At 40.5% G+C, this 23,387-nt stretch overlaps 1 protein-coding gene across 1 annotated transcript; it reads left to right on the top strand.

The window, feature by feature from the left end:
- Nucleotides 1-10,547: 10,547 nt before the first annotated feature.
- On the top strand, nucleotides 10,548-23,181 carry ELF5 (E74 like ETS transcription factor 5). The gene is given in 7 exon segments (XM_074586805.1): nucleotides 10,548-10,671; nucleotides 16,608-16,777; nucleotides 16,779-16,842; nucleotides 19,154-19,204; nucleotides 20,994-21,140; nucleotides 22,212-22,407; nucleotides 23,040-23,181. Coding segments are annotated over 7 exon segments (894 nt in total).
- Nucleotides 23,182-23,387: the final 206 nt, after the last annotated feature.

Genomic DNA, 23,387 nt, shown 5'->3' with positions numbered 1-23,387 from the left:
TTGAAAAACTCCCAGCACTCACTATCTCCTTTATCATCCATGGAAGCTTCCCATGGAATCCTTCCCAGCTGAGCCCTTTGCTCTTCTAAAATCTAAAAGCTTTGTCTTTGCACTAACCTTCAGCATGCTCAGCAGGATCCCAGACTCCACAATGTTGTGATCACTGCAGCCAAGGTTCACTAGCCAAGATATTACAAAGCAGGTTTTCTTGGTTTGTGAGTATCAAGTCCAGCAGTGCCTCGTTCCTGGTTGGTACATCTGACATTTGTATGAGGATGCAGTCCTCTGCGTTCCAGGAACTTGGTGTGTGCTGCTGTGTTGTTCTTCCAACAAATGTCTGGGTAATTGAAGTCACCCATAAGAATCAGGTTCTGTTGACCCGAAGCTTGCTTAAGTGACCCAAATATTGCTTCATTGACCTTTTCGTCTTGGTTTGGAGGTCAGTAGCAGATGCCTACTCTAAGATCCCCCTTGGAGTTGACCCCTCTGATCTTGACCCAGAGGAATTCAATAGGGCTTCCACAATCACCATAGTTGACTTCTTAACATAGAGCACAAATCCTCCTCCTCTTCTTCCCCGCCTGTGTTTATGAAACAGCCTACAGCCATCCATCATGGCCCTCCAGTCAAGCGAGTTGTCCCATCATGTTTCAGTTATTTCTATGATATCATAACTTTCTGACTGGGTGTGGAGCTCCACTTCCTCCTGTTTGTTCCCCAGGCTGCTTGCATTGCTAACCATACATTTGAGTGGTTAGTCTTCTGGTTATTATCTTGAGAGGCAGCTAAGGAACATTTATCGCTGCTCTGGTTGGCCTGGCTTATTCCCCAGCTGCTCCAGTGGCATGAGTGTTGCCACTTTGGACCCTGCCCTACCGCGCCGCGCCCCGCCCCAGCCCCACCCCTTCAGTTTAAAGCCCACCTCACCAAGTTGGCCCGCCTGCTGCCAAAGTTTCCCTTGCCTTTTCTAGACAGGTGGATCCCATCCATCCCTAGCAAACTATAGTCATCAAAGAATGTCCCATTGTCATAAAAGCCAAAACCTTCATGAAAGTACCAGCCACAAAGCCAGGGGCTGATTTAAAAGATGTATGTAGATGTGGTGCTTAGGGAAATGGTTTAGTGGTGGTTTTGGCAGTGTTAGGTTATTGGTTGGACTCAATGATCTTGAAGGTCCCTTCCAACTTAGATGACTCTATGATTCTATGATTGATTATGTGTCTATTTCTGGCTGCACACTTTTCCCTAACTAAAGGAAGAAAATGGAAGAAAAGTTAACTAGGGCACCAGTACTTTTCCCTTGCACCATCAGGGCTTTGCAGTTGTCTTTGATTCTGCCCAGATTCCGGCTTGTGTTGTCATTCATGTCCATATGAAAGAGTAGCAATGGATAGTAGTCTGTGCTCTTGACAACTCATGGCACCCTCTCAGCAACGTCTCAGACCTTAGCTCCCAGAAGGCAGCATACCTCTCAAGACTCCCTGTCAGGCCGGCCGATAGGTGTCTTAACAGAGGGTTACCCACATGCAGAATGTGAGAAATACCTGAAATTCTGGATTCTCCGTTGGTCAGATCCATGGGTTTAGCTCCTTAGGGAGCTGTGCGAGTTACTCTCTTTTGTAGATCAGTGGCCTCAAGGTTCATGCCATCCTGGCCCAAGATCCCACTAGCTCAAAAAGAGCCTGGGAGAGGCCCTGGTTCTTGCTCTGAATTGTCCTCCCCACTGGATGCCAAGGAAAAAGTTAAGTGAGTAGAGGTATTTCCAAGTTTATTCCGTTACCGTGCAGAAATGGGGTGCTCATCCCAAGGGAGCACACCTTAGTTTCAAAAATTTCCCTTTTTATACACTGATTATTACATATTCTAACAATTGATACATATTCATTGTTATTCTCTTTAATGATTGGTCAAGATTTCTTTGCTTCCTGTGTGAATTAGTGTGCAGACTCTGTTTTATTCTTCCGTTATTCTCTTTTGAGTAGGTGGTATCATTTGGGTAGGTGGTCAATGAGTCAGCGGTCAGGATCTCCCCCTACCAAAATTACCTTTTACCTTCTTCTCCTCTAATCTTGTCAGTTCCAGGTGTTTTTCTCAGTTTGCTGACCAGGCCTACACTTCATCATTCTCTTGACAGAAATATCCTGCTTGTTAACAAAGCTACATTGTCTAGTAGTTATTTCCTTAATTCAATCTTAAAGTAGTCGTGCCTAGTTACTATTTCTCTGTAATTAATGAAATATGGTTGGGGCTGTATTGATGACTTTTAGCATCAGCGGCAGGTTCCTTGGTTGCTTCAATTACATGTTACATTTCATTTTTCTAGTTAATATCAATTTTACTACCATGTCACTAAACCTTCATATTTTTTTTTCTCATACAGTTCTTCAGAAGCATGTCAGTATTTTTAGGGGACATTTCTGTGAAAGAGAAAAAGGGTTAATTAATTCAGTCAGTCCATTATTTGCTTAAGTAGGATGTCTTTTTCCAATAAATATTTTTCGAGATAGATCTCCCAGAAACTTCTGCTATCCTGTGGGAAAGTGGCATGATTCTTGTTTAGAGGATCTGCATCTACAGGGATAAAGATTTGACATAGTGTGTTCATCACACCCTCTGCTGATAGGGGAGTTGACCTTGAGTTGTTTGGTGCTGGTCAGTTCTGAATGGAGGAAACAGAGTTAATCAGTTTTTCTCCTGCTCTGGCTAAAAGTAAAAACTAAATTTGCGTGTACGGTAAGTATTGTCCCTTGAAAAGGGTCCTGCAACTTGTTCCAAGAAATCTCATCCATTATGTGTGTTAACTATAGATATGGACTTAATCTTTCATTTTAGGGATGTGTTGTGGTGGTTTTTTTATTCTAGTGCACTGTCAGTTATATTGTCACATAACCTTAATGCTGTTTGTCTTTGAAAAGGCTATTAGAACTTTCTCCATTTTGATAGACACTCAGATTAGTTTTGTTTAACGATGAAAGAAAACATCAGGTCATTATGATCTCAGGTATGTTGAGGAGAGCTCACTGAAAAGAGCTTTTTCGCTGATATTCAGTAGTTCACTGGTGCTTGACATTTTTATTGACATTTTGACTGGTGCTTTGAAAGGAAAACACCAGCTTTTTGCTACAGGCAATTCAGAGCTCACTTGGATGGGCTGCAGTGCCTGGGAGATGTATTGCCCAAGATGCACACAGTTTGATCACGCTACACGGAAGTATATTCATCACATACTCCATTATGACAGGACAGTTGACCCTGTGTTTTTTGGTGTTGGTCAGTTCAGAGTGGAAGGAACAGAGTTAATCAAATTTCTGCTGCTGTAGTTGAAAGAAAAAACTAGATTAGTATATACAGTATTATCACCACCAGAGTTTCCAGGCATACAAATTAAAATCTCTTTGGAGTTGCTTGGATGATTGTGAGAGACAAAAAATAATAACGGGCCATAAACCTAGGAAATATCAGATGAACCCAGTTTAATAGACTGCGAACAAAGTTCATTTTAGCCAGTAGGAATCTGAGCTGCATTTGAATCAGAAGCATCTCCCTGTGGAAATCTCTAGTGTCCATTTGCACTCATCAGCAATATTTCTCCAATCAGTCTGCAAAACTCTGTGATTGGCACTTTTATTAAAAACTGTGAAAGAAGGTGTCATGGTGTAATCCAATAACAATGTCTTCCTGCTACTCTCGAGAGCACAGTCAATCTTACTTAAAACCGCAAGTCTGTTCATGAGCTGAGCACCAAAGCTCAAACACTTCTGTGCAAGACAAAGTACACAGCAGGGACCGGTGCTGCCTTGTGAACTCACAAGTGCAGAAGCATGTCTACAAGACTGCATCCAAAGAGAAGTCTTTTTCCACATCCTTGAGAACTGAGAATTTTCTTTAAACGTCTTCACTGTGTGGGAGAGAAAGGAGAGGAAATCGTTGTTTGTGACTCATTTCTTAGAGCTGTACCTATCACACTGGGTTTACACAGCCTTTGAGATCCCGTCTGTACAGTACAGTACCTGTTACTCCTTATTTAAACAGTTATTGATATTTACAAGGTTACTAAGGATTTCCTGTCTGGATGATCTCACGGTCTGTGTGCTGCTTTAACAATGCAAAAGCCACATTGCAAGAAATCAGCCTGTTGCTTTTGACAAACTGATAAACTATTGCACAAACTCATTAGTTTGGCCTTACGCACCATGGACTGTGTTTCTGAAAAGGTCTGCTTGCAACAAATCTGCCACAGCATATATACCTTTTCCCCATTGGTAGAAGCAAACTCCATCATTCTACCATTCTGAAAGAAATGTGTAGAGACAAAGATAGAACGAAGGTAAGGTAACCAGAGAAGGAAATAAAAGACAAACAAGGAGGAGAGAGAGAGAACTTACTTAGTTAAAGGAGAGCGAGGAGAGCATAGTAGGGAGAAGGAATAGCTTTGAAATAGCCAGCTGGGACACTGCACATGGGTGGCCCTTTACCAGCAGCATGTCTTGGCATGGCCCATAGTGCACTGGGGAGATAAAATGTGGCACTCCCTCTGAGTCACTTCTCCTTGAATTCACACCATGCAACACCATTACCTTCAATCAGAGTTGGCTTCTCCCTACAGTCACACTGTGCAACGCCACTCACGTGAGACGCACACGAGTGCAGCACGGTGAAATGAGAAGCATAAAAGAACTTCACTTGAAATGAGAGCATAAAAGAAAAGCAGCAGACTAAACCAAAGGGATCCCGCAAGCTTCTGCCTCTGTTATTTGTCTCATTTAATCACTCCTCCCTCCCCCCACCCCCCTGATCCTGAATGACAATTCTGGTTGAGAAATTTTTGAAGACAGGAAAATCTTAGTACGAAGCCCATTAAAAACGAGCTATTTTCAGTATTCGAAATAGTGTCTCTCAGGAGAATTGAGGTGTCATATATGCCTAAATTTTTAAGTCTTGCTGTTTATGCAGGAATCCTCAAGGGACTACTAATAAACATGGACCTCTGGGGCATAAAAATATTTTGATCTAGACTGATCAAAGCTCTTCCTAATTTGTATTAAAAAGAAGTATAATTTTTTATTAGATGACTCATTTCATTCTCCAATTCATTCTCTCTACTGCCAGTATCTCTAATCTATTGCTTCTAATAATGCAAAGCATCCTACCCATGAACATTCAAATCACTTTACATTCATTTCAGACCTAAAGGCAGTTGCATCTGGGCTAGAACCCAGCAGGCTTTTGTGGATCTCAGAGGCACTGTGCTCGGCCAGCCAAAGATATCGCCTGACATCAGGTGAGCGCTGCCCTTTCTCTAACACTTGCAGTGATTTGCTGAGTGACTTTAAGCCAGTCACTTTTCTGCATCCTAGTCTGCCAGATGAAAATGGTGAGAATGCCAGTTCCTGGGCTTTGAGAGCTCTGAACAACATGTGATAACCCTTCTTGCATGCTAAGCTCATGAAAGAAAGAGTGAGAATCTCTTAGTTCAAGTGCTTAAACATACCAGGTTTGCTTAATGTGGTCCAAGAGTCGTACTTTTTAGAGAAAGAGAAAAAAGCAACATGGGATAAAGGTAAACTTTCTGCACTAGAGAAATGTTTCTCCCCCAATCTGTGGGCCGTGTTATTCTATATATTATCACTGTCATCAAAAGGGGTGTGTATAAGAACTTGAAAAAACAAACGAGCCTGTAAGGCATTCTGCATATCACAGTCCTGCAGGTGATTTTTTATTTCCAAAGTGCCAGGCTGTGCTGCTGTTAAAGCCTCCTGCTCCCCCTTGCTTGCCAGGACCTGCTTCTGGACTTGACTGCTGCATCCGGAGTAATCAACTACCTACAAGTAAGTTCAATTTCTTTATTGAAGTAACTGTTTTTAAAAGGGCTGTAGGCTGCCAAAGTGGTTTGGCTGTGACAATTTTATCAGGCACCTAGCTGAGGTGCTGCCTACCATTCTCATTTGTGCATCTCAATGATAAACAACTGACTTTTGTTTACTGATTTAATAACGGAGACAAGTATGAGCCTCCACAAATATTTTTTAATAAATTAACAATCTCGGCTTGTCTCACTCTATCAAAAGAGATTGTGTGTAATGTGACAGCAAAGTAACAGCTTCTTCAAATGCAGCACCAGCTGGAGTAAAACCAAGAGCTCTAAAGCTCCCCATTCTTTAAAAAAACTCCCTGTCTATATCCCCAAAGTGTATTTAAGCAGATATGAATCTATGCACATAAGCAGCACCAGATAATAGTGAAATACTGTTTGATGTGACCCAAAACAATATCCTGTTTGCAGGATATTATCTTTGCTAATAATATTAATAATTAACATTGTTTTCTGGAACATCCGTAGCTCTATATGGGAGGCGTAGTATAAACTGCATATGGGTAAAACAGTATTTTTCCTTCCCAAATAGCTTTTGATGCCTGTCACAGCATATGGTCAAGCCTGTTGGTAGGATTTGAATCCAGCAGCTTTGTTCCACACCTGCGAGTCCACGTCTAGTCCTCAGCAGGGGCTGATGCTGCCATTCCACTTCATAAAATTAGTTTTCCAGCTTGGATTCCTCACAGTAAACCACAAAATCTAGCATCTGTCTAGTTCTTAATTTTTCCAAGTCCAATGGCTTTCCTTTATTTCACACCCCTCTTTTTGCTTGTAACAGTTCACCTGTCTTCCCATGTATCATTCGACCTTGAGCAAATCTACTTTCCACCTTAGAAAAATCATCATGAAAATTCACAAGCGAGACACTAAATTTACTAATCTGTCATTACCAGTGATGCAAATCCAATAGCATTTGCAATAGCAATGATGCAAATACTAGTAACTTTTTACTTCTAGCTAAATCTTACACCAATGAAGCAAGGATTATAATTTTGCAGGGTAATATCTTCTTTTATATAAGCCGTATTTCCAAATGACTATTTTTTCACTAAAAGCACTAGCCTAAAAAAGTCAACAGAGAAATTTTTTTTGTACTGTAAAGAGAATGTGAACTCACCTTCCTCCTACCTTTTTTCATTTGCATTTCTAGTAAGAAGTAACTCTTAAACTTGTGAAACTGTCAGATAGAAATTATTTTCTGCTGACAGCCAGTAGAAATAAGGTATCAAATTATCTCCTTGATGAACCTGATGGGAAAATTGTCTCTGTCTTGACTAGGAGTGGGATTTCATTACAGACATTTATCTGTGTGAAATCTGACATATGGGGAGGCAGTTATAGAGAGTGGAGGCAATCCTTTGGCCAGGTTACCTTCACAATCGTTCTTAAAACATGTGTCTCCAGTGATCTGCAGAGATATTCTACTCTGTCCAAAATGGTAATTGGCTTTCCGCAGTTTATTTCTGCCCACTGAGTTCGTATCAGGGTATACTTACAGTTGGCTGCTCATTGTGCTGGAGGGATGACTGCTACTGGAACAGGAGTGTACTGGCTGCAGAGGGTATGGCTGGGAAGATCATTGTCACCGTACACATCCTGGAGGTCTCAGCCTTTTTCAGAAGTGCTAACTGGGATCATCTACTGCACAGATGTAGGTACATCTCTGGCAATGTCCTGTCGTTATACAAGTGAGTTGTCAGTGACTCATAGTTGTCCCTGTTCTTCCTTGACTTTCCATTCAACTCCTCTGCACGTCTCTGTTCTGCCACCCCTTGGTGATTAATGAGTGGTGAAGTTCTTCTGTTGAAAGATCGATTTCAAGAGGGCCAAAATTGTTTTGCCTTTGTGGTAAACAATTGTTTTCTTTGGCATAGATGGTAAGCACGAGTAGGTCTCTAATTCATTGTTTCTCAGAGATACACTCGCACTGTAGTAAAGAATCATTGACCTCTTTCTACCTGGCCCTGTGAACTTCAGAATTCTGTGCACAGTAAGCCAGCATCATCTCATTAAGTACTGGAATTAAGCATTAAAGCAACAGCAGAAGATAACTATTTAAGTATTTTGTACTAATTTAGATTTGGAATACATTCTGTAGCTACTTGGAAATTATAAAAATGACACTATTTTGACTTTCTAAATTGTTTGTAAATAGATATGCCATTTCTCTGTGTGGTCCACTCAGTCAGATAAGATTGGAACCATCACAAACTTAGACTCTGGTAATCCTGTTGTGTCTGAGACCAGACATGGCAGATTCATAAGGATCACGTTGTATGAATTCTGTACAATTCTGTATTGCTCACTGAATATATGGTGTTCATCCAAAAGCACAATTACACAGATATACATGTATGAAGTGTTCTACACTAAATCCTTTGGCAGAAATGCATAGAGAAAAGACTTTTTGACCATATTGACTAAAATGATCAATAGTTTATATTCTCATATGTTCCTATCATAATGGTATGATTAGGGGGAAATGTGATGTTCTTGGAATCCAGTATATGAAAGGATTTCAGGAGCCTCCCAAACATTTCCATGTTCTGTAACTCATCATTGCTTTATTTAGACTAAGATCAGAGTCTTCTTTCAATTCTGCCATCTATCCATGAAAAATTCTGAATCCTTCACATTTCCTCAGTATACACAGCTATTTGGACAATTTTTGACTTTGTAATAATCTTGGACTACACATTGATCTTTACGATCGTATTACCCTGCTAACCATCTCAGGTGTCTTTCTGCTAGCAATTACCCAAGCTGAATTAGTTATGAAAGGCAGAAGCAGCTTAGGTCTGAAGAAAAGAGCCAAAACAGGCTTGAGCAGTTTTGTGTGAAGAATGAAAGATAAGAGCCACAATCAGGTCCATTTATGCATTCACAGCAGTTAGTCCGTGGAACATTTCCAGTCTCTCCCAAATAGAAAAGCAGATGTGAATTAGAACATAAAGAACCATGGGTTTAATTTCCACTTAATTCTTTCTTTCAGGTCTCCTAAACAATCACCATTTCTACAAAATTTCATATGGGAGGTCTAGGGTCTTGGGCATTGTGAGTCTTAGTCACAAAGAGCAAAATCCATACATATGTGATACATGCCATCCAGAGGGACCTTGACAGGCTTGAGAGGTGAGCTCATATGAACCTCATGAAGTTCAACAAGGCCAAGTACAAGGTACTGCATGTGAGTTTGGGCAATCCCAAGCACAAACACAGGCTGGGTGAAGAATGGCTTGAGAGTAGCCCTGAGGAGATGGACTTGGGGGTGTTGGTGGATGAAAACCCCAACATGACCCAGCAATGTGCACTTGCAGCCCAGAAAGTCAACTGTATCCTGGCTGCATCAAAAGAACTGTGGCCAGCAGGTCAAGAGAGGTGATTCTGCCCCTCTACTCTGCCCTGGTGAGACCCCACTTGGAGTACTGCATCCAGCTCTGGGGCCCCCAGCATACGAAGGACATGGACCTGTTGGAACATGTCCAGAGGAGGGCCACAAAGATGATCAGAGAAACTGATCTGAGGGCTGGAGCACCTCTCCTATGAAGGCAGGCTGAGAGAGTTGGTGTTCTTCATCCTGGAGAAGGCCCTGGTGAGACCTTATAGCGGCCTTTCAGCGCCTAAAGGGGGCCTACAGGAAAGATGGGGATGGACTCTATCAGGCAGTGTAGTGATAGGATGAGAGGTAACAATTTTAAACTGGAAGAGGGTAGATTTTTATTAGATACTAGGAAGAAATTCTTTACTGTGAGGGTGGTGAGACACTGGAACAGGTTGCCCAGGGAGTTTGTGGATGCCCCAACCCTGGAAGCGTTCAAGACCAGGTTGGATGGGACTTTGAGCAACCTGGTCTAGTGGAAGGTGTCCCTGCCCATGGTAGGGTGGTTGGAACTAGAGGACCTGCAATGTCCCATCCAACCCAAGCCAGTTTGTGATTCTATGATTCTACATATAAGAGAAAGGGATGGGCAAAAATTCTCTTCTTCTGTACCTACTTTAGTTCATATCATAGATTATGTTTGCCTCAGCCACTCATTTATTTCATGGAAATATCACTAGTTCTCAACTACTTTATTCTTCAGTCATCTCACTTTTCGTGCAAGACACCTTCCTGTACTTCCCCGAAGTTTACAACCAGTCTTCTGCATAAATTCTCAGTTTCTAATCTCTTTTGAAAACACTATTTTTTTTTCTCAGACTTTGTTAATCTCCTCACACTCTGGACTGGCTGACTTCTGTGGCAGTGTTTTATGGACAAAGTGAGTATCCTTATGGACAGAACAATGTTTTCTCATATGTTTGTATGGAAACTTGCTCAAAAATTTTACCAAGGATGTTAAACTATAATATTAATCTTATCTACATGTTTCTAATTATGTTATGGTTTATTCCTCACTCTTACATAAATAAATTGCATTATTAAGTTCCTAGGAACATGTCATTACAATAATTCTTCATCATCAGCTGCATTGTTCCAGAATTTCTCAGTTCCTTCCTTCACTGCAGTTTTCAGAAGATCATCATTACCTTCAGCTGATGTTTAGGTGATGGTGGGAAATGATACCTCACAGATCTATACATACACAGTAAGAGAATAATACCTGTAGCCTTTTAACTTCAGTCCTTGATATTGTCTTTTTGTCTTCAACTAATGTGTTAATATCTTAAGGTGATGCTGGAGACAGTAACTCAGAGCATGTTTCTGTCAAACGCAATGGTTTGTGATCCCCTGATGTCTTGGACAGAGTTATCTGGGACAACCGAAGATGACTATACCAGCTGTGATCATCAGAAGGGTATGTAAATAGACTCCAAAAGAAAAAAATGAACAATGTCAAAAAGTCAAGGGCGATTTGAATTTAATTCATTCAAGACTAATCATGCAGCATGAACCTGCTGCTAAGCCTTCTATTATATGCAATCTATTTTCTAGTCTTACTGACCTTTTCAAGCGTATCACCAGCCGTGCAAGGTAAAGGTACACAGGAAGAGTAGTAACAAGGAGCAGCTTTTGTTTTGTTATGCATTGTGTTGAACTAATGCTTTGCCCTCATTTGAAAAGGTGATTCACCTAGTGCAAGCAGAAACTTGCAAAGGACAACATGGTTTATTAAGACGGGCCGGACAACTATGGCCTCAGATTCTTGACTCCTTTTGTTTACCCCATCTGCTTGAAATCCAGCATGTATCACCAAAAACATTCCCATAATACAGAACTTCAGCTATATAATGGAAGAGTAATTTAATTCGGGAGATTTACAGTTCCTCAAAAGCTCTGCAACTTCGTAATTTATATCTGTGACCAGATAAATACTGGTCACTAAACTGGCAAAAATTAGGATTCTGAAAGCCTGAAAGTTCTGGTGAGAACTGTATGGCTGTGGAAATACATCCACAATAACACAAGTGTTCCCCGCTGCAGAATTTGCCGAAGTTAAGCCTGCAATCCTTTAACTGTGCACGTGGAAACCCTATGCTTTACCAGGCCATCCATCTCATGCGGGGATCCCAACTCTGAAGGAATTCCAAATGTCCCAGTGCCAGGACAGGTCCCAGTTCAGAAGCTTAAGTAAGTGTTACTTATTAGAAACCTTCTCCCTTCTAAACAGTTTAAATTCCTAAATAGTCCTAATAGTTGTCCTGGTTCCGGTGGGGATAGGGTTAACTTTTCCTGGTATTCCATGCCATGTGAGCCACGCCCACCCTGAGCTGCCGGGGGAGGGGGCAGGAACTTGCTGCTTAAAAGCGGGCTGGGGCGTCCCGGGTCCGGCCGGTCGGCGAGCGGCGGGGAGCGGCGGAGCGGCGGTCCCGTAATCGCGTTTGTATATTCCCCTGTCCGTGTTGTTGTTGTTTGCCTGTTCCCTTTGCTGTTCTGTTAAACTGCTTTTGTCCCAACCCAAGAGTCTTGCCTTTTCTTACGATCCTTCCTGTGTTAGGAAGGCACGTGCGAGCGGCACGTGGTTCTTTGTTGCCATCTGAGGCTAAACCACGACATAGTCTTCTCTGCACTCAGGCTGAATCTTCCAACAGGCTCTGAAAAGAAAGGTAGCACAAACCACTGATGTTTCTAGGCCAAAATTTTGGTAAAAACTGGGAAAAAATTATGCTTTTATGCAACATTTTTCTCTTCCAAAGCCATTTTTCTCCTTTTGCATGAGAACACTGCTCGTCTTATAGCAAAGACTTTGTTTTGCCAAGGCAGAGTTTGAGTAATAAAGAGGAGAACTTTCCACTGGGTTTCTGATGGTGCTAATCCATGACCACTGAAGACATAGTGTTTTGTTTCTACATTGCTAAATTTGACATACAAGGTAGAATATAAATCTCCTTGCTTTAACTACATGGCTGTATTTAAAGCCCTGCAGAAAGTTAATTTTTATTTTTTAAAAAATCATATTGTTTTAATATAAGTTTTCATTCCAACATAGAACACAATCCTAAATTTAATCTGAAATCACAGAAAGTATTCTGTTTTAAAATTTAAACAAGCATTTTTAAATATCTGACGTGATTCGATTTTAAGTTAATTTTGGATCAGTCAGAATAATTCTTCTTCCTTTGCCTGGATTTTTAGTATAGATTTGCCTGTTATTCAATCTTCTTCCACTTTTTTAAACAACAAAAAAAACCCAAACCCAAACCCAAAAACCACAACACTGAAATTTGAATAATCCCAAGGGAACTTCTGATATCAGCAGAACAGCATTTGCCAAAGGAAAGCAGCCCATCTGCTGGGTTGATTGCAACCACACTGAAAGCAGCCACACTGCTGAGTGATTTTGACAATTTCTAGCTTTGCTGCTGTCCGTTACTTCCTTAACAGTATAAGGCGTGTGACTCTACAGCTGCGCAGTTCTGAATTCATCCAGGTGAAGGTGCCTCATCCGTACCGCAGCAGTTCTGTTGAACTGAATTCCACTTGTAGCTAAGTGCCAAGCTCCCTCAGGTCTTAAGACACACAGCTTTGTGCAACAGTCATCTCAGACTGCCTCTTGCTAAGCAAAGCTGAGCTGAGGAAATAATCAGCCTTTTCTGACCAGGGTAGGAGCTATGTTTCTTTTTCCACATGTTTTCTATTGCTCAATTTTTGATGCATTTAGGCTTTCCAGGAGTCCTTCGTGGTTACAATAATTTCTTTCCTGAAACAAATTTAAACCAACCTGTGAGTTCTTTTATCATTTCTTACACAGCAGCCAAGGATTACATTTAACACGTCTAGCTCACACAAATAAAACCACTATCACAGTGCCACCGCTCTTGCACAAGCAGACCTTGATCAGAAAAGGAAATACTTTGCTCTGAAGCCAGAGAAGAATGGAGGTCAGTGTAATAACTTTCAACTTATACTTTCTTCTGTTGACAGCAATAGGCTTAAGAATCATGATCTCTTGAAAACCTGTTTTGTGCGTGCTAGAAACAAAGTGGAAGCTCAAGGTTAAACAGATGAAAAAGGGATGGCAAGACCGTAGAAAGAAACAGATGAAGATTTACAGGCTGTCACTGGGCTCAGCTCCTGTGCTGTTTTTATTTTGTGTCAATCAGAATATATCACAATTTATATTGGGGTGGGGGGCATCTGTTTTTTTTTAATAGAAAGTGGAGGAAGTTAAAATCTGTGACGCTAAAAATACTGTGTCATTTTCATTTCTTCTCTCTGTTTTGCAGCACTGGGTGAAAAAGGGAAAATAATACAGAAAACATACAGAAAGTCTAGCTCCAAAACCTTTCATAGAGCCTTTGACTTTGGACGATATTTTCTTCTACAGTGGCACAATACCTTGGACACGTCCATCATTTAGAAGATGGAAAAGATCCCTGAATTCTGGTATGAGAAACAAAAGGCGAGAGCATAAGCAAAAGCGGGGCCTTTTAAATGCTCATCATATACGACAGTGCTTCAGGGGGCCCTGGGATATTAAAAAAAAAAATAAAATCTGAGCCTTTGCAAAGCCAAAACAAACAAGGAAACTAGACCAGAAGAGTGCTGCTCCATGAAAGAAACATGCTGTACCGTTTATACGGCAATATAAATATTCCCAGCAAAGGCTGATATTAATCACAATCAAGTCAAAGTTTCAAGACCAACATCCAAGTATCTCAAGGTTATTCACTGTACCTGTGGAACGGCAAAATAAATAATGGTGCTTTTCTTTCATGTTGCCTTAATATAGAAAAAAAAAAGCAATCCAACACTCTGGTAGATAGAAGAACAAAGCCGTGTCACTTGGCTGCATATTGCACACAGATACAGTGAAGGGGTGTGGGCTGGCTTAGTCCAGCAGCTCATGGAGCGGCCTGTGAAACACAGGGCCGGATTCACGCCCAGCCCCACAGGGAGGCCCCTCTGCTGCGAAGTATGTCTAGCTGAGGCCACGGTGACGGTCCAGTTTTCCTAAGGGGGGGCGGGAGGCTGTTGGCAGAGGATTAAAAAAAAAAAGTTTGCCTTGTCCCGCAAAGGGATCGATTCATCCTTCTGCTTTTCTTGAGCAACCTCTGAAATTGGGATTCCCGCAGAGCTCAAGCCTAATTTTAAAGCTTTTTTGTTTTTTTTGCCTGGCAGAAGCCTTGTAAGCCTGGTGCTCGCAGCACTCCCATTCTCCCCCAAGGAAGCCTTCAGACTGTGACGTAGCCGGGTGTGCGCAGTCGACAGGGCTCATAAAGCCAATCCAATGTCAAGCTTATCTGATTTTCCTTTTAAATGAGGAACTGAATAAAATCTGAGACTCAAATATCCTCAAGGTATGGGTCCAAAAAGTCAGACCCAGAGGTTCTGCCCACCTCGTGGCTTTCCTAGTATGTCACAACAGTATCTCAGGGTTTAAAAAACAGTGTTAAGTATTACATTAATTCTGTATGTGCATACATATGAAGATATTTATAGAATGGGAATGATCCATTAAACCAACACAAATTCTTATGTAAATTTTTACAACTTACAATTAGAAGTATTACTTCACAGAAGCCATTTAAGTTGCATGATCCCTATTTTAGTTTTTCTGTCACAATTTTGTACCCTTTGAATTAATTTTACTTTGGAAACATATACAGACTATTATTTGCATCATTTTGCGCTCTGGACTGGCTATCTAGACAAAAGACAGATACAATTCACTTGGCTTGCAGTGTTATGATAACCTATTTTGAATTACAATTTCATATAAGCAATGCCTAAAATGAAATATTCAGGATTCATTTGGAAATGAAATAATAATTAGTGAATGACCAGACTGAGAAACTATAAATTTAAGTCAAGTGTAAGATGCTGTGAGATGTGAAAATAAACTAAACATTTTCTGATTTCTTTACACTACTCTTATTCACATGTTTGATTGCCTTTCTATTGGTATTTACTGTTCTGTAACTGTGCCACTCCAGTGATATAATAAATATTACAGATAATATATTAAAAATCAATTTAGAATCCTTAATGCTCCTAAAGCAATAACCTCTCAAGGCTGGGATTCCTGTAACTGCTTAAGAATCTCACCTGAGACAAATTACTAGTCATCCTTAAAAAGTTTAAAATAATAGAGACAAATTGAGTAATGAATGAATGAAAATAATGATTCCAAGATGCAGACTTGAATTCTGTTTTCCTTAAGCGTTATCTGAGCGCGTACAGGAAGGACATATTTTTGCCATTGCCTATAATTGTTCCAATCACCTAAAAAAGGTAGCTGCAACTGCACAGACATCCAACAGAAGAAGCCTGCAAGATTAGACCTTTGCATACATGTAGCACTCTAGACCAGTGAAACAAAAAGCAGAGCTTTTTAAAGCGTGTGCCCATCACTATAAGCCCAACCACCTCCAATAATAGGAGCCTGGGTTTTGATTCTAGAGAAAAAGTGTTTGAGTCACAGGTCATGCTTGTTTGCTGCAGCACGTAGGTTTATCATACCAGACCTAGATTTTACATCAGTAATAGTTAAAATACATTTTTTGAGGTGAAAATGAAAAGACTTATTGCAAATATATACATATTTTTATACATTTTCCTGGTAACTGCATTGCTGGGGAGAGAAGCTTGTTATAAATTGGGCCTTTAATTGGTAAAATAGTTTTAGGTTTCAATTTCCTGGCAGGTTTACTTAAAAGCTCTTTCACTCTTTCATTTATCTATCAGAAATGTTTATCCAGTGATAAGTGTGTTGAGTAATACATTTTTCAGTTTCTAATCTAACAACAAAATATTCCCTATTATGATAACAACAATGTTATTTTAGATGAAAGAAGTAAAAGAACTTGCTGGAATTATAAGAAAAATTATAGTAAATTAATGGTATTTACCCATCTGCCACAGAAAGTAGCTAGGTGTCTTTGACTAGCAGTACTTTCACGTGTGAGGTCCAAGGTTATTTTAGTTCTAGGAACGCACCACTCCTTTGCACTGCAGAGTGTTAAGTTCTCTCAAATTCTGCACTCTGACCTTTTTCAATGTTTTTGAATTGCCATTTTAAGAGGCACATTTTTTTTCCACATGTAAGCACTTTCTGTTGAAATGTCTGACACAATTAACGTGAATATTTGAAATACAAAAGGCTGTGACAATAGGAGACAGGAAAATGCAAACGGCAGGGCCTGGTGTGTTCTAGAGGAATAAGGAAAGCAGACTACAGTCATAACAGAAGAAAGGAGAGGGATAACTTTTGCTTGAAATATGTTTATTAAAATGAAGCGTAGCAGGAGTTTTGCGTTGCAAAGTTCGTCTTTCTTGTCAAGCATGTTGCAGATTCTTATTCTTTCTGGATATCCATCCACCCATAATACTGGAATAAGCACAATATCTGTGAATGGTTGCAGTTTTGCTGTGACCAGTACAAACTAGATGCCAACTGCATTTCCTTTTCCCACTTTAATATCAACAGCTTACAGTTGTGCAACATGACCGAAGAAGAGTTCCCTAGATGCTGCAGGCATTTATGGCCAATACTTGTGCTTCATCTTACAGATTATCAGGATGCACGGTCAGTATTCCAGACACCAACCACAAAACAAAAAGCATGGCATTTTTGTGTGAATTTCACACTAACAGAAAATGTGGCATCCACAGCCTTGAGCACTGAAGAAAGGCAAAATGCAGAGGCCACTTAGACACTGCGTTGAGGAACACAGAGAGACATGGCAAGCAGAAGACAAGCTCAATGCCTCACAATCACACGCAGACCAGGCTCACCTCTGTGAGCCATTCAGGGCTCAAAACAAACCCCAGTACTGCTCTCTTGTTGGCCTTTCTACTGAAACTAGTCAACCTGCATAATCCAAGGGAGGTTTACATCCTGACTGAATATAGAAAGACATAACATTGTTATTCCTGTAACTCAAAGTAGTGAAGGTTGCTCTGCTTCTTAAAAAGCAAGAAGTTTTGTTTGATGGCGTTATTATCAGTGCAGTATGCACTGATAATCCACCTCATTAGTAGTAGGCTTAATGATATTCTTGAATGGAAACAATTTTAATTTACTATTTTTAACCTTGTCTTGGAAGATTTATTACTGCTTCAATGAACTTAGGTTAAGAAACTAAGTTATTGACAGTTTTGTCTAAGCGAAAGAGAAGTGAAATCTCTGCTGCAGATATCCTTTCTCTATATTTATTCTTTCCCAAAGATTAATTAGCGTGTATGTCCAGTTAGGATAATTCTACCAGGGTCCATTGTGATGATATGAGCAAAAGACTTTCTGCTAAGCAGGGTAATTCAGAATGTCATTTCCCTATGCCATAGCAATGAGAAACTGAGGAGTGTTTTAGCTGCTTGGAGCCCTTTATGGCCCAAGACTTCTCTGGTTTAGGGAAGTATTTGACCAAACTGGAGCCATAGGGCTGCTGGGAAAGAAATAAAGGTTTAGGCATGAGGATCCTGGACATCCCCATGGGAGCTCACACTGCCAGCGGCTCCCAATGGTGAGCAGCTGCTGGGTCACAACGTGCTGGAGCTTAGCCATCCTTCACTGATCCCCTACCCACCTCTCAGCTGCGCAGTGGGGAGAGCGGCCAGCGAGTCATAGGGACCAGAAAGGGAGAAGGCAGCGGCGGAGGGTGATGTGGGGGGGAGGGCAGGCTGAAGCTGAAAGGAACAGGAGCCTTGAGAGACTGGGAAGACAGGAGACAAGGCAGTGCATAAGAAAACGTGTGGATAAGCATTATCAAAACGAAGTAGGGATGTGCAGTGACTGAGACTGTTGTCACTAGGATAGGTAAGACTGGGAGAGGTGAGAAAGACTAGAGGCTGCCAGAAGAACAAAACAATCCTGTGTTTTAGGTTGGCACTGCTCTCCTCTGGGACTGGCAGCCATTCCTGTCTTCCACCCAATATTCATGTATGATGTTAGGCAGGCCATTTAGGAGATTATTAAATGCAGGAGATAAGGACGTTATTGAGGGAATTAAAGAATAGAGAGCTGGGAAGAAAAGCTCATTAAGAAAATTAACTTTTTATAGTCGGTGCAGACATTGAACACTTGGCAGTAAATTAAATACAACAGATCATGCATATCCACCTTTATGAGTTGCATAAAGGCCTATGAGGAAAGGCAGTGTATGGTCCAGTAATGCAAGACCTTGTCACAACGTACTTAAACAATGGAGCAAACTGTGTCTGCATCTGCACAAGCAGGCTTAATTCTAGCTTTTCCCAATTTTGCATGCCAGACTCAAAACATGAATTAAGTTCCTTGAATGCACATTTGTATGTGCAATGCATTTATTTGTGTCTTGTGAATGTAACGACTCCTTTACAAAGGTGATACTGAACTACCGATGCAGACAAGTTCCAGCCATGTGAAGATCTGATTTCCATCAGTAGAGGTGATTTTGACTTAGGGGAAGGAGGAAGGGAAGACTGCAGGAGTAGTTTTGAAGGGACAAGGGGCTGAATGAGAAAGGACTAGTCTAAGTGTAAACAAAGGGAGAGGAAAATGTGATATAGATGACAGCAAAAATCAAACGTGAAGGGACCAGTGGGAAAGGAAACTTAATACACGTGAATCATGTGAATAGAGACACATAGACATGATGCAAAGAGTAAGAAGAAACCCCAAGATTTTAAAAAAAAGCCCCACAGACATAACCAGAGTAGTGGGGGGACAAATTATTTTAGCAGCAGCAAAGTTGAAAAATTATTTCATGGTTTTATAGTCTACATTTTCTACAACAAATATTCTGAGAAATATTCACAAGCAATGATGCAAAAGGCTGGGACTTGGCTTTAAGTTTCAGTTCAGAAGTTATTCTTGCGAAGAAAAAAAATGAACACTGGGTTATATTTTTCCCTTTTAGGCATTTCCTTTTTTACTGATGCAAAAGAAACAAAGCCATCCAACAAGAGCTGTAACTAAACTTGTTTGTACGTAATAAGCTCCATTCAATGGGAATGGACTGTATTCAAAGATTAGCAATATTTAACAGTTCAAGGGACTTCTAAAATGAAAAAAAAAAAAAAAAAATCCAGGCCATTTACTTCTTCTCTAATGCTTTTCCTGAAATACCTGCAGTATGCAGAGAAGTAAAGATTAGCAGACATCCTAACAATTCTGAATTAGTATTTTGAAGGGAGAATACCCTTCAAAAGAAGGGGAGCCTTTGTACATTCGCTGAGGCTGCAAGCCAGGCACTGAGCAGAGCAAAGATGTTCTTTTGTGCATAGATTCCAAAAGGCCAGAAGCATGGCTTCATTTCCATGAGAATACTCCTAATTTTTGCGAGTGGTAGTACAGCTGGTGGACTAACATACAGTCAGAAATACAAATCCTATTGATCCTAAACACAGCCAAGCTTGCTATTTATCTGCTGAGGAGGGAAATGGGTAAAGCTAAAAAATATCAGGTGTCTGACTACATCTAAGCATAATCAGAATATTCTGTAATCACTCAGTTCTGACCATAACCAGCTCTAATAATCTAATAACTCTCAGTCAGCTCTGGGGTATTAGTGCTTCTGGCTGGATTTACCTGCGTTCCACTTCAGGATTTGGGGAGTGTGGGATACTGCCTTGGTCAAACCCTTCAGCCAATAAAAGAATACTGAACAAACTCATTGACATGAAAGACTCCAGTGAAAAGAAGCAGTCAGAAAAAAAAATATATTCTGGAACACTGTCTTGACAATTCTAGCTGATGCTCTTCTGGGCCAGTAGCAGACTCCGAGTATGCTATGAAACCTTCATAACAGAAAGCATAAGCCCTGCAGATAGCCCTGCATGTATATAAACATCATGCTTCCATCTTTTTTTTAATATTATGGTTTCACATGCAGCAAAACAAACTCTTGGAGGTTAGCTCTCAGAAACATAAACAGAACGGGATATAAGAATTTAAAACCGCAGCCCATCTTCACAAAAGTTCCCCTATTTTGTTATTTTTAGCCCACTACTACCTATCCAGTGAAATGGATTGATGGGTCTTCACTTTGTAGTCAGTCTCACAGGATTTCACTGATCACCCCTCTCACTAGATGTATACCAAACAGATGTAATTTTTTGTAGCCACTAGAGTGGTGAAACACTGGACAACTTTCCCCAGAGAGGTGGTAGATGTCCCATCCCTGTAAACATTCAAGGTCAGGTTGGATTGGGCTCTGACGAACCTGATCTAGTTGAAGATGTCCCTGCTCATTGCAAGGGAAGTTGGACTAGATGACCTTTAAAGGTCCCCTCCAATCCAAACTATTTTATGATTCTATGATTGCATGCAACTGTTGTTAACACACTTTAATAATTCTTCCCGTTGCAGTCATTCATTTTCCTCTTCTGATTGCTCTCCACACCACTGCAATATTGAGACAGACACTGTTGAAGTGTTGGTCATTTGTGCAAGCATATTGCCTGCTGAGGAAGTTTTGACTTTTTAGAAACACTGCACAGCAGTAAGCAAGAAGTCTTCAGCCTGCACATCATGGAGGAGTACATTTTGTCCATGCACACCATGCACCAAATTCCATGTGTCTAAAGAGCCTAAAGAATCCAAGTATTTTGAACAGAGCATAGACAAAAATTTCATGGTTCTTTGTGCTGCAATCCATGAAGTTCCGTGTTAATTATTGACATGGGTTTACCTTTCTGCTAGAGCTTTAGTAAAGTTAGTAGCTTGCTTTGACTTAATGTTGCATGGCATTTGAATAGGTGACCTTTTGACCAAGTTGCTACCAGACTCAGGAGTTCTTTCTTCACTTCTCACGTTATTCTGCAGTTCAGTCCCAACCCGTGATAAGGCATGCAAGAGGGCAGGTAGCATTAATGTCCAAGAACGTCACAGTCATGGTAGAATAAGTACATATCAGAAATTCAAAACTGAAGTTAAGATTACACAAGCTATGTTGCTCTAATTCTCCACCTCCGTGTGGTTATCAAATGAAACTTTAATGACACCACAAACAAAATTTCACTGAGGTTTAGCTTTTAAATACTGCCAGCTCTCACCGTTTTATCATGAGACTTGAGGTATTTTTGCATTTTTCTTAAAGCCATACTTCCTTTTCTGTTTACCTTTTTAAAGTGCTTGTAGTTATCTTAGTGGTAGAGATACTGGAAAAACATAAGCTGAAAATAACCTAAAGGCTCTAAATGCAGAAAACCAATTAAGAAACCTCAGATATTTTTATAATTGTCATTATTCTTATATTGCTCTCAGGACCTTGAGCTGTTGGGGGGGGGGTCTGACTCATGATTTTTAAATGCTTGTAGTCAGTGTTGGGATTGAACATTCATTTAACCCACAGCACTTTGATTAGCTAGAAACTAATCTGAAGTTAAGGCAATGACTGCATATAATAGCTCTAACAGCTTTTATAGTAGAGTCCCATTTTTTTATAGCCCATCTGGTGCTCAAAAAGCTTTAGAACTGAATTGAAATAGCAGAAGATTCTAGCAATGCTGGGAAATAGACTTTGCAACTCCTCATTCTATTGTCTCATTTTCAGGCAAGCCAATGTTTGTTACAATCTTTCGCTTAAAACACTTCAAATGAAATTGAAAATTGCTTTTAAAACATCAAGTTAAGTAAAGTACTGTGTTGAAGTCACTGAGGATCAGTGGAAGATAAGGTATGAATGTCAATAACTTTGCCAGACAGTAAAATTCACTATTTTATGCAGTAAAAAACGTATTCTAGAATCATAGGTGTTTACATGACCGTGATTTATATTTTTCCGGAGCAAGTAATTTGAAGCCAGTTACAGAGAGGCAATGCACTATAATTTTGAAAGTTAAACTGGAATAAGTGCAATTGGTTTGTGAAGTTGACAACCCGATAACAAAATGTTCTGTAAACAGAATTCTACCTTAGTACTTTGGCATGTGTAAGAAAACATCTGCTGAATAGCTGTCTTCTTCCTGTTCAAGACCTGCAAAATTCTCATTTGTGGGAATTTGTAAGAGATTTGCTCCTTCCTCCTGATGAAAACAGTGGCATACTGGAACGGGAAGACAGAGGGCAAGGCATTTTTCGTGTTGTTAAATCAGAAGCTCTGGCAAAGATGTGGGGACAAAGGAAGAAAAATGAGAGAATGACATCTGAAAAATTGATCAGAGCTTTCCGGTGAGTTACCAGGCAGCAGGACCTCTCATTTCAGTTGACTTCTACCTCAGCATCCATTTTTCATAACTATACTGAAAACTCAGGGTGGAGGAGTGAGTGGGTGGTGGGATGTCCGGTTATTTTCTTATTTTTTTCTATAGGTTATGAGATAGCACTGGCTCTGCTTTGTATTGCTTTACATTTAGCCCTATTATATCGTCTAGAACCAGAGTTGTAACTCTACTGATGACAAAAAAGCTATAATACTTTACCTCATGTGAGAATTTCAGATTGTTTGCCAAGTGACCCCTACAAAATGACCAGTTTTGCTGTAGCAGTAGCATTGGTCGTTTCTTCGGAACTGTGGTAAGCTTAGGGAAAAAATACAACCAAAGAACACATTTCTTCTTAATTCTTGTATCTTTCAACAGTGGAAGGCATACTCCAAGGCATCTGGGAAAGTTTAATGCTCTTCAAAGTCACAAGAGCAATTTAACAGAAAGACAGGAGTTCTCTGACTATAAAGAACACAATGACTCGTGCTGTTCTCCTGCCATGAAGTCCATGTAAAGAACTCCTCTAATGTGACTTCTACTACTACTCCATTCTTCTACTGTTTTCTCCTTTGTTTTCTTTTCTTTTCCCCCCTGCAGTTACTATTACAAAACTGGCATTTTGGAACGAGGGGACAGAAGGCTGATGTACAAGTTTGGAAAGAATGCCCACGGAGGGCAGGAGAACAAGATACGAACGGCCCCATGCTCCTTCTTCAGAATGAAACTTGCCACTGCCTGAATAACCCAGCTGCAATGGACAGTTGACGGAGAGTTCTTCTGTTCCCTCTCTGCCCTCTGCTAGTCTGGGCAAATTCATTGTAGTGTGCTTCAAAAGACAGACCAGAGCAACAAAAACAGCACTTGCACCGTGGAGTTGTCTTCCTCTCTGTGCTTTCTGTCAAGCACTATCTCCTAGTACACCTTCAGGAATATCCCCACTGCTAC

The sequence above is a fragment of the Larus michahellis genome, chromosome 4 (assembly GCF_964199755.1).
Source record: "Larus michahellis chromosome 4, bLarMic1.1, whole genome shotgun sequence".
Lineage (NCBI taxonomy): Eukaryota > Metazoa > Chordata > Aves > Charadriiformes > Laridae > Larus > Larus michahellis.
Note: the sequence above shows the minus strand (reverse complement) of the source record. Positions and strands in the feature narration are given on the sequence as shown.